The 14516-nt window shown below is 43.2% G+C and overlaps 3 protein-coding genes across 11 annotated transcripts in view; 1 reads left to right on the top strand and 2 right to left on the bottom strand.

Annotated features, from left to right (window-relative positions):
• The window catches only part of CAPS2 (calcyphosine 2), a 29634-nt gene extending 27259 nt beyond the window's left edge, over positions 1-2375 (bottom strand). For 3 of the 9 annotated variants that reach the window (XM_048301413.1, XM_048301401.1, XM_048301408.1), the window contains exons 1-2: positions 1675-1848; positions 849-955 (exon numbers count right to left, since the gene is read on the bottom strand). In XM_048301413.1, coding sequence (XP_048157370.1) covers positions 849-926 — 78 coding nt within the window. In that variant the 5' untranslated portion in view covers positions 927-955; positions 1675-1848. The other 6 variants (XM_048301403.1, XM_048301402.1, XM_048301404.1 and 3 more) reach the window with 6 other exon arrangements.
• A 1298-nt stretch (positions 2376-3673) lies between these two features.
• On the bottom strand, positions 3674-11743 carry CCDC107 (coiled-coil domain containing 107). Its single transcript, XM_048302182.1, has 6 exons — positions 11540-11743; positions 8546-8751; positions 7311-7377; positions 6132-6222; positions 4904-5013; positions 3674-4359 (listed from the first exon to the last, which is right to left on the bottom strand). Exons 1-6 carry the CDS (start codon positions 11697-11699, stop codon positions 4070-4072), a joined length of 924 nt encoding a protein of 307 aa, XP_048158139.1. The 5' UTR covers positions 11700-11743; the 3' UTR covers positions 3674-4069.
• On the top strand, positions 11698-12612 carry LOC125325138 (extensin-like). Its single transcript, XM_048301886.1, has one exon. It carries the CDS (start codon positions 11698-11700, stop codon positions 12610-12612), a length of 915 nt encoding a protein of 304 aa, XP_048157843.1.
• The last annotated feature ends 1904 nt before the right edge of the window (positions 12613-14516 follow it).

The following is a 14516-nucleotide window of genomic DNA, read 5'->3' as shown; positions in this document are numbered from 1 at the left end:
AAGGTCCTTTTTCATTCCAAATCAAACTGAAAAGAAGAACAGCAATTTGGCTGTCAAACTCCAAGAATTCCTAATGGGGTCATGCAACAAATAAGGAAGATAAATGGGTGCTTGGGGGCTGAGGGAGGATTAGAAGTTAACTTTAGTACATGGACATAAAGTACACGGTATCTGTGAGAAAAATCAACTGTTCCTAACAATATTAATATTTACCTCAGCGGTAAGGAAAATAATGGCCCTCAGAATCCAAGATAGTATTTGTAAGGACTTTCAAAAGTTAGCCCTAAAGTTTCTGCTACAGTGAACCTGTGAGGGTTGCACACCTACCCTACCTCAAAGCCCAGACTATTAGGAATACATGGAAAATGTAATTTCCCTTCATACTGAGCACAGAGCACTGAGATTCATTTTTCATGTCGATCTAAAATCATGCCTTTTCAAACTGTATTTTAGGGGCTGCTTTACTTTATTGTTGTCTTGCAGAACAAAAACACAGGCACACCTGATGCCAGTTTCACCAACAGCCTGAGATAGTACGCAGTACAGGTTCAAGCCTCTGTTGCTCGTAACTGCAAGTACTAGTTCATTCTTAAATTCCCCACATTCCAATTAAGCACTCAGAGTAGCAGTTATTCTAGGATAGCTGTTTATGTTGGAATTTCTCATGTTCACCTGAGAAGCTGTCATACTAAACTATCCCTTTCTGACAAAAAATAATTTCTTTAAAAGTTGTCTTCTCTAAAGAATGGATTCTAACCTCAAACCAAGAGCCTTCTGATTTATGATTAAAATATTTTTAAAATGTCAAAGTAAGGAAGGAAAACAATCACAAGCCTTCCATTGACTACCTGACATTTCTTCCTCCTCAATGACAACTCAGCTTTCCTTCGAGGGGATGCAGCAAGTCCTTTAACTTCCGAATCCATGCAAATTCAATGACAGCTTTCAGTACAAACTGAAAAACAGAACATGCTATTGAGAAAAACACGTATTTTTTACCTAAGTACTTCTGAAAAAAAAAAAAGTTACTGCATTAGAAAGAATTTTGGTATTGTCTTCAGCAAGCTAGGAAATGCTGTTGGTTTCTCTTTTCCACCGCCTCTTAATTTCAGTCCTTTATTACTAATGTTTAACCAGATCCCCGTTCAAATTTATGGGTTTGCCTCAAGCTTAACTCCCTCTTTCCCTTACACTTATCGATACCTTCTCATTCCAGTATTACTAATTTGCTACCCCTTGGCAACATCAAACCTTTTGTACCACTTGAAACCGCTGCCTGTCTCTCCATGGCTCGATGCCCTGGGAACATTTCAGGAAGACCTAAGGGCCCTCCCGGCACACTGCCAGGCTCCGAGAGCTCCAGGATGACATTCCACCAGTATTCCTGCTCTGCTGGCTTCTCCTTCCACCCAGTCAGTTTTGAACTAAAAGCCCATCGTGTAGTTCCCAGCAATCAGACACTCCATTTTCAAACCAAAGGCTGACGGCACCGAGCAGTTCCCAGTCCCAAGCAGCCTTTCCTTCCCCGAGCAGGAGCAGGGCTGCAGGGCCTGCTCGGAGACCGGCACACGGCGCCGGGCACCCGCACAGCCCTCCCGCCGAACCGCTTCCAGGCCACGGAGAACGTCCGTGCACGGCCGCAAGGCTCTCCTGAAATGGAGCATCCTTCCCCACCTGAGGGCAGAGAGGGGAGAGAGCGTTGTTGTATTTAATGGTTCACGCGCTGAGATTACGGTTATCAAACAGCAGCGCTGTAAGAGGCGGAATAAACATTATGAGCTCAACAGCTCCACGGAAACGATGCCTTTTCCCAAGAGAGGCGTGGGACGCGGGCCGGCAGGGGCTCTGTCTCACCGCAGCGGTCCCAGGGCGCAGGGCTGACGGACCGGGGCCGTCCCCGCACCGTCTCCACGGTGCCCGCGCCCCCCCTGCCCGCCCCGCCTGGGCCGGCGGCTGCCGGGTACCGCAGCGCGGAGGGGCCAATCCGAGCCAGGCCTCGCACCAGCTCCGCAAGGTGCGCCTCGGCGGAGTGGGGAAGCTGAATGCCCGGTTGCTCCTGCGGAAATTCCCTGCCCCGGGGCCCGGCCGTCCCTCCCTCCCCGCGCCCACGGGCGGATCTGCCCGCCCTGCGGCCGCCGCAGCCCCGCTAGGACAGGCGGGCCCTTACGCATCACACGGATTCTGCCCTCGGCAAACCCCGACAGCCGGCATCGGAGACTTCGAAACTGCGGCCAGAGAGCCCACGGTGCGTATTTGTAGCCTGGGCAGAAACACAGCGATCACCCCAAAGTAGCTCAGAGCCTTTCGGACAAGGACTTCGAGTGTCAGCAGCATCCGAGGACTCGTGGAGGTGAAAGCCTCAGCAGTGATGATTCAAACACTGCCCCAGGCGGGGAAACGCTGCGGCAAAGGACACCGGCACCAGTGCCTGGAAGGAGCAGGACTGACCTGCACTCTGCCCACACCTCGGCAGCACAGCCCGGCTCCCACTGCATCGTTCCCTCTGATCAGTGACTTTGAAATTAGTTTCAGTTCACTTTATTAGATATTTCAGAGAAAAGTCTCTATGAAATTATGATTTTTTCCAAGCAGTTCCAGTTGTCCTGAATGACCAGAGCAACATCAGGTATTTTTTGAAATCAAATTGTATCCAATACCAGTTTTGTTCATCCGTTCTGTCTTGGGGAAAAAATCTGCGACTGCTTGAGAAACCCCGGCTCTGTAGTCCATCAGTTTTCCAAAGTTAGGCAAAATCTCACTTAGTGCAAAACACACTGACGCTAAGGATGTATTTCTGGATGCTGCTACTTGCAAGCCTGTGTGATCCAGTTTTAGAACCAAACACATACCATGTTTCTACACCAGAATGAACAATTCATTCTATTTCAGTGAGTGACACGATAATAAATTTAGTCCCTTTAAGTACAGTACATTTCCTCCATAAAAACAAGTCCACATGCTATTTTCCTGTAAGAATACGGATAGCAGAAGAGTTCAGGCATCACAACTGGCCTACTTAAAAGCTATGCAATTATAAAACAGAAAATTTAACAGTGCCATACTGTCAGACCTACCTCTAAGGTAACTCCTGTCATTAAAGGCTGGCAGTACAATAGGTGTGTGCATTAAGTGAACAAAAAAATGAGTAAAAAAAATGAAGGTATGGACAAAAATTATTCTGGCAAAGGAAAAGAAATGCTGTTCCTAATAATGACTTTAAAAGGCCACTATCAAGTTGGCATAATGTATTGAAAAAAGATCCCATGCCCCACAGGTCTTGAATAGTACATAGGAATACATATGTTAATTCTGATTTTTAAAAAAAAGGCATTACAATGAATCAAAAGGCCAGATTCTATGGTATTAAAATAAATGTGAATCAGATATACAGTATTAATGGGTATCACTCAGTTATTAGACAGCTGCTGAGTTTAACCAGTGACAAGTGGGGAAGAAATTAAGTGATCCAGTGTAATACATTAGGGATTAAGCTGACATGCAAAACTAAACACTGTTACTCAAAGGACTGCAAATTCAGACATTATTATTTTAATATAGTGTCCACGGCTAAACTTCTCTCTCCAAATAAAGAAACTTAACTATGAATGGATCTCAAAGACTTAACCCATACTGATTTTCACACTCCCAAAGAGAAAATTTTTCCACAAAGAGCTGAATTCATCAGTGCGTGCTTTTTAATGAACTCAAGGAAGTCACAGTTCAAGTGGCATAATGCTTACTAGTTACAAAACATTTATGAAATATCTATTCTTTATAGTCTCAATTAGAAGATTCTCTAATATTTTAGTGAAGCATCAGATATAATTACAGTGCATTATATACAGAGTACAGAAATAATTTTATAGGGAAAAAATAAATAGAAAAAATATGTAAACATCCTGAGTAAAATTCTGCTGCCACTGAAGTCAGTTACAGAATTGTCACAGATACGAGCAAAGGCAGTATTTCACCCCTCTTTTTAAAGCATATAGCAGTGCACGTAACTTCATTTCAAACAGTTTAAAGTGCATACGACATTATAAAAAGAATTCATAAGCTTTTGAAAGTTTTACATATGCAGATTCCATTCATATCTATTGCGTCTCCTCAGTGCCATCTCTTCTGATTCAATGGCATCTGTGCTTATCATTTCGTCGTCTTCTACAACATCTGGCTCCAACTGATGTATTTCACATTCATCGTGTAATTCATGCTCTCCTATTTTGTAATCATTATCAATATCCTCAAGCAAATCTTCATAACATTCATCTTCTCTGTTGTCCATTTCTTTCTCTTGAGAATGTTCAGCAAATGACTGAATGAGATCTTCAAGTTTCTCATTACAAATGTGTCCGAGATCTTAAAATTCACAAAAAATAATCAAAATTAAAGTTTACTGGAAAGGCTCTAAATTTCAGGTCAGTTTAGAAGTAGAATATTTTTTAATTTGGCTTTTTTCCCTCTTCTATTAAGACTCAAATAATGCAAAAATCCCCCAAATTTCTCTTGGAAGTCTCCAGTTGAAACCAATATACAGTTTGCTGTTCAGTGTTGTATGCAAGCATTACTCACAGCCTCAGAGATTCCCATTTGTAAATCCTTAGCCTAAAGTTAAGACTGCTTAGGAACGGACATTCCAAAAGCCTGTTTTATCAAAGCAGAATGTGACTGTGTGGTCCATGCCAGTTCAATGTCTTGAGCACCTATTCTTAAATACAGCATGATGTATCAAAAATTTGAAATTGGATACATCTCAAACAGGAAGAATGGTATTCCTCCAAAATAAAACTAATTCCACACAAATTACCTAAGGTGCAGAAGCTGAACATTATTATAGTAAGATCCATTTATTCTTTTAAAATATGAACTACTTAATTATCTATCTGTCTGAAAATTAAAGTACCTTTCGTCTTGTTTTCTGATTTATCCAATCCACTTTCTTTCATCAGTCGTCTAATTGATTGGAGCTGTGTCATTATTTCATCTTTCTGCTCACAAGCTAAAGCATTGACACTAGAAAAAGAAGACAAATGTTAACAGGTGAAAGATTATCTTGGAAGGGAGTGCTTGATAATAATACACTTATTGCAGTATTTCTTTCTGTATATAAATACCATAGTTAAGTTTGTGAAATGTTTAGGTCAAGCTTTCCTTTGAGAACTGTCTCTTGAGAAGTGGGGAGCCCATCACATCATACAACTATTGAATGTCACTGAACTCCAACACTGGAGCCCCAATGGCCAAGGTCAATACTGAGTACCACAAGTAACAATTATCCACAGTACTGTTAGTAGTAGTACAACAATGTCTAATACAGCACTTTAGAGTTTAAAGGCTTTTCTCACTCAAGGTTTTTTTTTACTTTCCTCCTCATCACTACTAGAAATTTGTTACGCAAACTGGCTGGTGAATTTGCTGCTGAATAGTTTCAGCATATGCTAAGTTCAGAAGTACACTGAACAAACAATCTCCTGATTCTGCATGTTTTAATCTAAAAGCATCCTGTTTCATGAGGATGTCAGTCTACAAAATTAACTGCAGGGATATTTTTATTTCTAGTAGATATATAAGGCTCTGGCTTCTTAAGAACAGAACTTCTCCAAAACTACAAGGAGTTTTTGTATTACTGATTCCCTTGTCACATTAAAATAGAGAAGTTCTATTTCACTGAAATACACACACTTTACAGATTCATTTCAAAACACAAAAATAAGCAGCTATACCTTGATAACTATTTTTTCCTTATAATTACATCTAAAGGAAGAAACTCACTCTGCTACCAAAATCTAATTCCCACAAGGGCTTTCAAATGCTACTGAGTTTAAGTATATTTTCACTATTAGTCTCCTTGGTCATTATTAAAATTCATCTTGTTAAGCCACAGTAACATGATCATATGTCTTCTGCATTTATGTTTGGTGAACAAGAGATGGGAGGTGTCTGTGAAAAAGTTCACAAATGGCAGAACTGGTATTACCTGCAAAAGGGTACGGAAACAATAAGTAATCAAAGAAGGCTCCCAAAACTGTTCCTGACGTATATATAAGGATCATTTTAAGAACTCTTTGTTAACATTTTGGCAAATTTCAATTTACAGGAAACAACACTGAGATTTTTTTAGAAACACTCACCAGTTTGAAAGTGGATCCAACTGAGTCAATAAAGAATTTAACATTTTCTCTGTCTGTGCTAGATGTTGCTCCAGTTCTAAAAGCTGATGCTCTAACAGAAACAAACACAAACAAAAGCAATACAACAAAAAAAGAGGGAGGTGGGGGGGTGGGGGGAGAGGCAGAGCAAAAGAGAAAGAACATTGTAAGTAATGTCTTTACAATATCATTAGGATATTAATTTATATTTTTGGTTGGACAGATTCAAAACCAGAAAGCTTCTTTCATCTATAAAATTCTACAATATGAAAAGGGAATGGTGGGGGTAAGAACAGAAGCCTTATTATGTGTAAACAGAAGTCCTTGCCGCCCAGTAACCTATCTCCAATAGTGCCCAAACAGAAGACACCTCTATAGAAACTGAGCAAGAATGTGGAGCTCACCTTCCCAGTGTCAAAAACGATGCAGCTGCAAGACTTCCTGAGATGTAAGTACTGTATTTATACTTAATATGCTTTCATGTGTTTGCCTATTCACACCTTACAAATATATTTAACACTTAATGCACTACAATCAAGTGGAATCACTCCTCCTAAAATACAATTAAACTTTGAAGAAAGAAGAATGCAACACACAAGGATGATGAGTAGGGAGTGTAGCAAATCACTGCTGAGCCTGATTCCAGACCTGGTGTACAGAGACACCAAAAGATGTTCAATTCACTAAAAATGTGTCTAGACAAGGGAGGGAAAGGTATGAAAACAGCATCAACTTTGAACGTTTTTGACAGGTTTCCCATTTGGCCTACAAATCATAAATGGTCTCTATAATTGTTCAGCCATACTGTTCCACTATCAATTCTAAACCAGATCATTATATTATTTAAATATACCTGTTTGATTATATCCCATTTAAACTGAAGAAAACTGAACAGATCTTAAGTGATAAAGTGATTAAGAGAATCATACCGCATTACTATAGCTGTTTTAAAGAGCATTACATCTGGAGAATTTAAACAAACCTCAAACAAACATTTCAAACATACAGAATAACAAAGTGGGTTTTTGTAGATTCCTAACTGCTCTCAGTAACTTAAAAGATTGTCTTCATTTAGCTAGATTGCATCAATGAAAACATGTTTTGTTCCAGTAGGAAACAAGCATTTTTGTTGAACATATGCATTCCGAATGGGTATCTTACCTGTCTCCTTTGCCTTGTCTTCTGTACTTTTTTCCTTTTTGGAGTGACTTTCTTCATGTGACTTCATCTTTAAAAGATACAATTGAGTTAAACAACTTCATCATCATTTGTGTACTAAAACCAACACTGTCTTTAGAACTTCAGTGAAAGTAAACAGCAACCATGAAGATGTGCTACATTAATGAAACTTTTCTTCTGTGATGCCTTCTTCCTGTCTTAAGCTAACACTTCTGATTTTAAGCAAACACAACATGACTGGCAAAAGCTGTAAAAGAAAGCAGTTGCTATTTCAAAAGGGAGCAGAAGAAACCTTCTAGGTTACTGGATCCAGTCTCCTATCATTAATTACTATATAGAATTTATTTCTTAAAGTAATAAAGATACTATTATAAAAATATTTACATTTCAATCCCACAAGCCCAAGTGTAAAGAATTGTAACACCCAAAATATGGTTTTCATTATTTTTAAATCTTATACTAAACTGGGCAGCCTCTATACTCATTTTGCTAAACTGTGATATTTTTCTCATACACAAGATTAACATGAACTGTCTCCAGAAATGAGGATGTTGTCTCCAGTCTTATTCCTGTTCATTTTTATTTTCCCTGAGGGCAAGCAACAGTATTCCAGGTACACTCTCAGCTTTGCAAGTCCTGTAGTATCTCTTACTATAAATAATACATTTCAAGACTGATTCCTTTTAAAAAACAAGTGATCATGTGTTCTCCCTTTTTAATTTACAAATGGTAGAAAAGGTATCCATTATGTGAATAAACCTGTATGTTGCACCTGCATGATCAAATGAGAAGTCCAAATAAAAGATCCAGTCTACTCGCAATTCCATCTAACTGCTAATCTAAGAGCACTGCTCTGCAGGAATTGTCCGCCTCCTTCCCACACTCAATCTCATTCTGAAGAATGAAAAGGGAGTGAAACACTGATGAGACTTAGGTTACAGACTCAGGTAGCAGCACTGTTTAGGTTCTCAGATTCTCATTTGAGGCTACAGGGTGAGATTCTCACTTCTTCAAATGTCTAAAAATATGTAAGCCAGAAGCCTTCATAAGGAAGAACTAGATACGCTAAAATTTTAACTTTGGACTTCACACTCAAACAGAGCAAGAAATGGCTTTTGGACAACCATATACATGGACTCAGAACTGGAAAAACAAACAAGCCAAGCAGTTACATTTCCTCCTAACTACAATAATTTAATGCTTTTCCTATGGCTTACCTTAAGAAGTTTGTATGCTGCAAACATTCCCACTCCAAGAGCATACAATGGCATGAGGGTGAATGCTAACTCTCTACCATTTCCTCTCGTTCTCTCACTTTTTATCTCTTTTTCCATTGCATTTCTCATCTGCTGAATACTCTGGTAAGTATTACTGTCAGAATTTCCTGGATGCCGGTGAACTTGATAAACTGTCTGAGGACTACCTTAAAAATTAAATTGAGGGAAAGACAACAAGGTAAGAAATGAAATCAGGAGTCCACAACTGGAATTAAATTGTTTTCTTCTTGTGTAATCATCTTTGTTCATCACTCTTCTAAGACAGTGTGGGCAGCCTTGCATCCAATAAAAAAATTTTGAATTTTTCTTATATTAACAGGCAGCATATTAAATCTAGGCAGCAAAAACTCTCCAACGAAGCTTGGTTTCTTTAACATACAAATTTTAAGCATCTTCCTTCACAGCAACATTGGCAAACCCTCAGCAAATCACAGAAAGACAGACATAACAAGAAACAATTTAAATCTTGAAATTAAAGCATACCCAGAGAAACTATGGATAACGCTGGAAACGATAATTAGTATTTTTTCCTTTACACCAAAGGAACTGAATTAATTACAAATTGAGTTGTCTGGTCCCAGGAAAAAAAAGTTTTGTTGAAATGTACATGCTGTGCAGCTGCTTACATTATTTTGACAGTCATTTCAGTTTTACATGGATATTCCCACAGGCTTAGAAGTACTGCACCTCTGCAAATCAAATATTTATCAGGAGAAGATTACACAATAGCCAAGAGATGCAACCTTGGAAGTCAGAAGTACTTTTGCATGTAATTTGCCTGCCAGAACAGGGAGCAGATGAGAAAACAGCCAGTGCCATTGTTCAACTTAGGAAACAGGTTATTTGGTAATTAAATCAAGGGTTTGTGGGTTCATGGTACCATCAGCTAAAGAATGCAGATGCTTGCAGAGATGGCAGGGGATTGGGGGACTGTGAAGTTTTACAATCATGTCTCAATCAACTGCCTAGACTTACAATTTTGAACTTAATGTATCAGAACTGAGTATGGGTATGACAAGGTTCACATTCTATAAAAACTCCCAAACAAAAGACCATTATGGAAATCACTTCTTGTCAATTAATATTGTAATATGGGCATTTCAGGAACTCATGGTAACATAACTCAAGTGTGCAAAGTACAGCCACCATCAGATAGAGAAAAAATTAAAGTTACACCTCCCAGTGAAACAACTATTTGGCTACAGCTTCTGCCAACTGCAAGAGAAAAAAATGGATTTAATTCTGCTAATCTAAACTGGTACTTTGTGATAAGAGATCTTGAACAGCGTTTTAGTATTGCCTAAAATAAGTTAGCCAAAAAAGTTTTTCGGACCTGCAGGGATGACCTTGGGTGTAGCAGCCTTTACTATCAGATCTAAAGTGAAGTCATGCCAGGTATGACTGCAAGTTCTTCCACATGTAATTGATCAGTTTGCAACACTCAGCTTTTATCCCTATGTTTGCTCATTGGAACTCAAAACACAATTGGACAATTAAGCAATAACTAAGCGCCCTAGCTGATACAATCGGAACTCAAGCTACCTTCATCACTCAGTGCAAACTCTGGCAGGCATTCTCCTTTCAGGACAAGTAGGTTTAGACTTGCTAAAACTGCACTAACTAATCTGGAAATCACATTTTATATTATACATATTTTTCCACCTTTCAGAATGTTTCGTACTGATTCCTAGTTTTACATTTACACTCACCTTTTTTACCTACTTTAAGTTCTATTTGTTTTTAATGTAAATGAGAAGTTTTACTAAAATAGTATCACAGATAAAAAGATTTCTAGAGATCATGCAAATAAGAATGTGGCAAGGGAAACACCTTCTGGGTGGAGAGAAGGAACGTTGAATCCTACTGGAGTCCAGTGTCCTGCACCAAGTTTATCCCACAGAAGAAACAGCAAAGTGAATTACTAGCCAACCAGGAAAAAAGAACCACCCAGAGAGGTGAGGAGATCTGTCTGAAATTTATTTTACTCAGTGCTGGGCCAGTACTTCGGTAGAATCACAGGCATGTGAAGTGTTTCTATTTTTTAAGGATTTGGTTTTAAAATAATTTGATCTATAGGGAATATACAGCTAATCAAGAGAAAACAGGCCAGGCAAGAGCTTATGAAGCACAGTAAGTTTGATATCAGCTGGGAAGAACATGGTAGCAGCTCAAGCCTCGATTCTTGTGCCGGCAGGGAAAAGCACAGACACATCTGCAGGACTATAGCAACTAGCTAGCTATCTGTCGGTTTGAAACGCCTTGGAAGGCATCATCAATGAATCACAGAGCTACATCACAAAAGCAGGCTTTTTGTGATTGTCAAAAACAAAGGTGGACCTTTGGACCTTCAGCTAAATCGTGACATGCACTGACATGACTTAACATATATTTCTACCATTTTAGCTCCCACAAGTAGTAAACTCTGTAGCCCATTCATTGATACATTTTCTAAACAAGCATCTTGGACTCATTTTTAATACACTGCCGGACAGATTTTGTACCACTCTGTGGATACATTTACAAACAGCAACACTTGGCTTCCTTATTGCACTTGAGTTTTCCCCTGTGACACCTCCCAGTTCCTCATCCGTTCGATTGTGCCCCTGCGGGCACTGCTCGTCACACCGCCCCACACTTCCAATTACCGGGCGTTTCTCGCACTTAGGAGTAGTTTTGGTAAGACAACAAAGACAAAACCCAAAGCACTGGCGAACCAGAACAGCAGCACACCGCCGGAGGTGGGGGTGTTTAAGGCGCGTACAGGCCAGCTCGAAGCGGTCTGACCAGGCCTCCCCGTCCACAGCCCGTGTACACCGGCGCCTCCCGCCGGACGAGGGCACATCCCTCTCGGGTCCCGGGGTTCCCTTCCAGTCCGCCCGAGCCCGCGGCGGCTCCGGCACGGAACCCCGGCCGCGGCACCGCCCCGGCTCCTACCTCTGCCGTGCTGACGGGGATCGTAATAGCCGGGGCCGCCCCGCGGAGACCGGCCGGCCCGCCCGCCGCCGCCTCCCCCGAACATCCTGGGCATGACGACGAAGACGCAGAGCACCAACACGGCCGAGAGCAGCACCTGCTGCACGGCCGACAGCGCCATGGCCGCCGCCTCTCCGCCGCCTTCCCGCGGCCGGGCCGCGCCCCGCACAGCCGCCACAGCGGCCCCCGGCGGCGCCCCGCGGCACGGCCCGGCCCCACGGCCCCGCCCACGGCCCGGCCCCACGGCCCGGCCCCACGGCCCCGCCCACGGCCCGGCCCCACGGCCCGGCCCCACGGCCCGGCCCCACGGCCCCGCCCACGGCCCGGCCCCACGGCCCGGCCCCACGGCCCCGCCCCACGGCCCGGCCCCACGGCCCCGCCCCACGGCCCCGCCCATGGCCCGGCCCACGGCCCGGCCCCACGGCCCGGCCCCACGGCCCCGCCCCACGGCCCGGCCCCACGGCCCCGCCCACGGCCCGGCCCCACGGCCCCGCCCACGGCCCCGCCCACGGCCCGGCCCCACGGCCCGGCCCCACGGCCCCGCCCCACGGCCCGGCCCCACGGCCCGGCCCCACGGCCCCGCCCCACGGCCCCGCCCCACGGCCCGGCCCCACGGCCCGGCCCCACGGCCCCGCCCCACGGCCCGGCCCCACGGCCCGGCCCCACGGCCCCGCCCACGGCCCGGCCCCACGGCCCCGCCCACGGCCCGGCCCCACGGCCCCGCCCACGGCCCGGCCCCACGGCCCCGCCCCACGGCCCCGCCCCACGGCCCCGCCCCACGGCCCCGCCCCACGGCCCGGCCCCACGGCCCCGCCCACGGCCCCGCCCCACGGCCCCGCCCCACGGCCCGGCCCCACGGCCCGGCCCCACGGCCCCGCCCCACGGCCCGGCCCCACGGCCCCGCCCACGGCCCGGCCCCACGGCCCCGCCCACGGCCCGGCCCCACGGCCCGGCCCCACGGCCCCGCCCACGGCCCGCGGGCACCGCCGGGCACAGCCCCGGGGCGGCCGGGCTCTCCGTCTGAAACAGCTTAGGAGCTGCACTCTTAGGGTTGAAGGGCGTTTCCGGTCGCAAATGAAAATTTTTGCTGGAAGTGTTACACAAAAGTGAAGAAGATGCAGAAAAAGCGGATGTTTGATGTTTAGTCCGCTTTGTGCCTCAAGAGGAACATGTTAGCAATGGGCAGCTAAAGGATGAGCATCCTGAACATGCTTGGGAACACGCATGTATTCGGGAAAGAATGTCCTTTGCTTGGGTGGGTTTTAAGCTGGATTGGCAGATAAGGGGAGGGGTCATTTTGGAAGTGATGAAGTTTGCAAAAGACATCACACACAGTTTTAAATACTCAGGAATAGGAAAACCAGGAAAAGTTATGACTGAAAGTACAGCTAGGGAAAAACCAAAGGCCTAAGGGAGGAAAGAGTATCAGCAGCCAGTGGAGTTAACTGTAAAGTCCACACAGAAACTAAGCGTGAACTGAAACATATGAGCACCAGTTACCCTAGGCAATAAACCACATCACCTTCTTTTAAGATATAAAATTAGGTACTTTAAAGGTAAACTTGCTGAAAAACAGTCATGACTGGAAGACAAATACAGAAGATTGTTTATGTTCAGGAATCAGCTGCAAAGAAGTAAAAGGTAGTAGAATGAGTTACTGGCCAGGAATTGGCATGTTTACCTCCTGAAGCTGTCTTTGTAAAATGCCCTGATGTATATTTAAAGCCTTACCATAGGAGGAGTAAATAGAGAGTTCCAGAACCTCTCTTAAAAATACTTAAAATATTTGTACTGTTGAACCTACACTATCTGTGCATTTTTAATTTGAATTATTTTTTATGTATCAAATCGAAATCCTTAAAGACCTGTTCAGTAATAAAAACCCAAAAAGCTTCATGTTTAATTAATATGCCAGCGATTCCTTACCTGAAGACAAAACTGCATTTCAAACATCTTTTCAGTTGCTAGCAATTGCTCTTACAAAGTTAATTTTCAACAGTGAAGGGAGGAAAAACTTGTCTAATGAAATTAGTTTGTATTTCTCTGCTGCAATAAGAAAAGTCAATTAAAATAAAACTCAGGCACTTGCCTAAATAAGGGAAAATATTTCTTTATGAAACTCCAGCATTTGATATCTATCTGCTTTTTTGTTTACTGGTTTTATCAGATTGTTTAAGATTTTGTTGTAACTTAACATTGCATAACTATTTCACCTTTCATGTTTTGCAGACTTGGGATGCAGCTTTGGCACAGACTGCAAGGGCACAGACGAATGCATTTTTAAACTTAACATATACTTAAGTAAGAAACATCTGTGCCATCCTAATTTCACATCTGTTGGAAAGAATATTTGGGTTGGAAGTCATAAAGTTTTTGATGTTGCTGATGCCATTAAATTGGTATGATGAGGTCAGATTCTTAATTTTCATAGTGCAGAACTGTGCTAAGGTTTGTGGTTGTTACATTCAAGTCAGAGTTATCTTTGGTAAAATGTCCTGGTTAGTGACTACCAGAAGAGAGAAAGTGGGATGTAAACATGGGGAATTTTTCAAAATCATGAGGCTGTAAAGCCTCATGCATGTACCCAGCTCCCAGCTCATGGTGCTAAATTTCACTTGAGATCTGCACAAGGATAGGCAATGCTTGTATTGTCCAGACAAATATAATGTGATATCCAAATCCCAAAACTTAATTGTCGAGATCAACTGCTTAATGCTGGCAAAAGTCTAAAACTCTCTTCTTGGGAAAACATCATAGATGCTCGAGGGCAGGCTGGACTTCTGCTTTAAATATAGATAGAGTCACTAGATGGAGCCAGAAATGCAAGAAAGCATTTTATAACCTGGACTATCCTGGACCCATCAAAATTTCCTACTGCATAAAATCTCAGCTCATTTTCCAAACACAGAATTTCAGCTGCATGCATATATAAGTGCAA

This window comes from Corvus hawaiiensis, chromosome 4, assembly GCF_020740725.1.
Source record: "Corvus hawaiiensis isolate bCorHaw1 chromosome 4, bCorHaw1.pri.cur, whole genome shotgun sequence".
NCBI classification, from domain to species: Eukaryota; Metazoa; Chordata; class Aves; order Passeriformes; family Corvidae; genus Corvus; species Corvus hawaiiensis.
This window is presented reverse-complemented; position numbering and strand designations above follow the sequence as displayed.

Bases quoted from the DNA above. Each gene is read 5' to 3' on its own strand.
- LOC125325138 (XM_048301886.1), top strand. From the start codon at position 11,698: ATGGCCGCCGCCTCTCCGCCGCCTTCCCGCGGCCGGGCCGCGCCCCGC.
- CCDC107 (XM_048302182.1), bottom strand. From the start codon at position 11,699: ATGGCGCTGTCGGCCGTGCAGCAGGTGCTGCTCTCGGCCGTGTTGGTG. The intron at 8,752-11,539 runs GTAGGAGCCGGG...TTAATTTTTAAG, and splicing joins TCCCCGTCAGCACGGCAGAG to GTAGTCCTCAGACAGTTTAT. The intron at 4,360-4,903 runs GTACTTTAATTT...GTGAATTTTAAG, and splicing joins ATCAGAAAACAAGACGAAAG to ATCTCGGACACATTTGTAAT.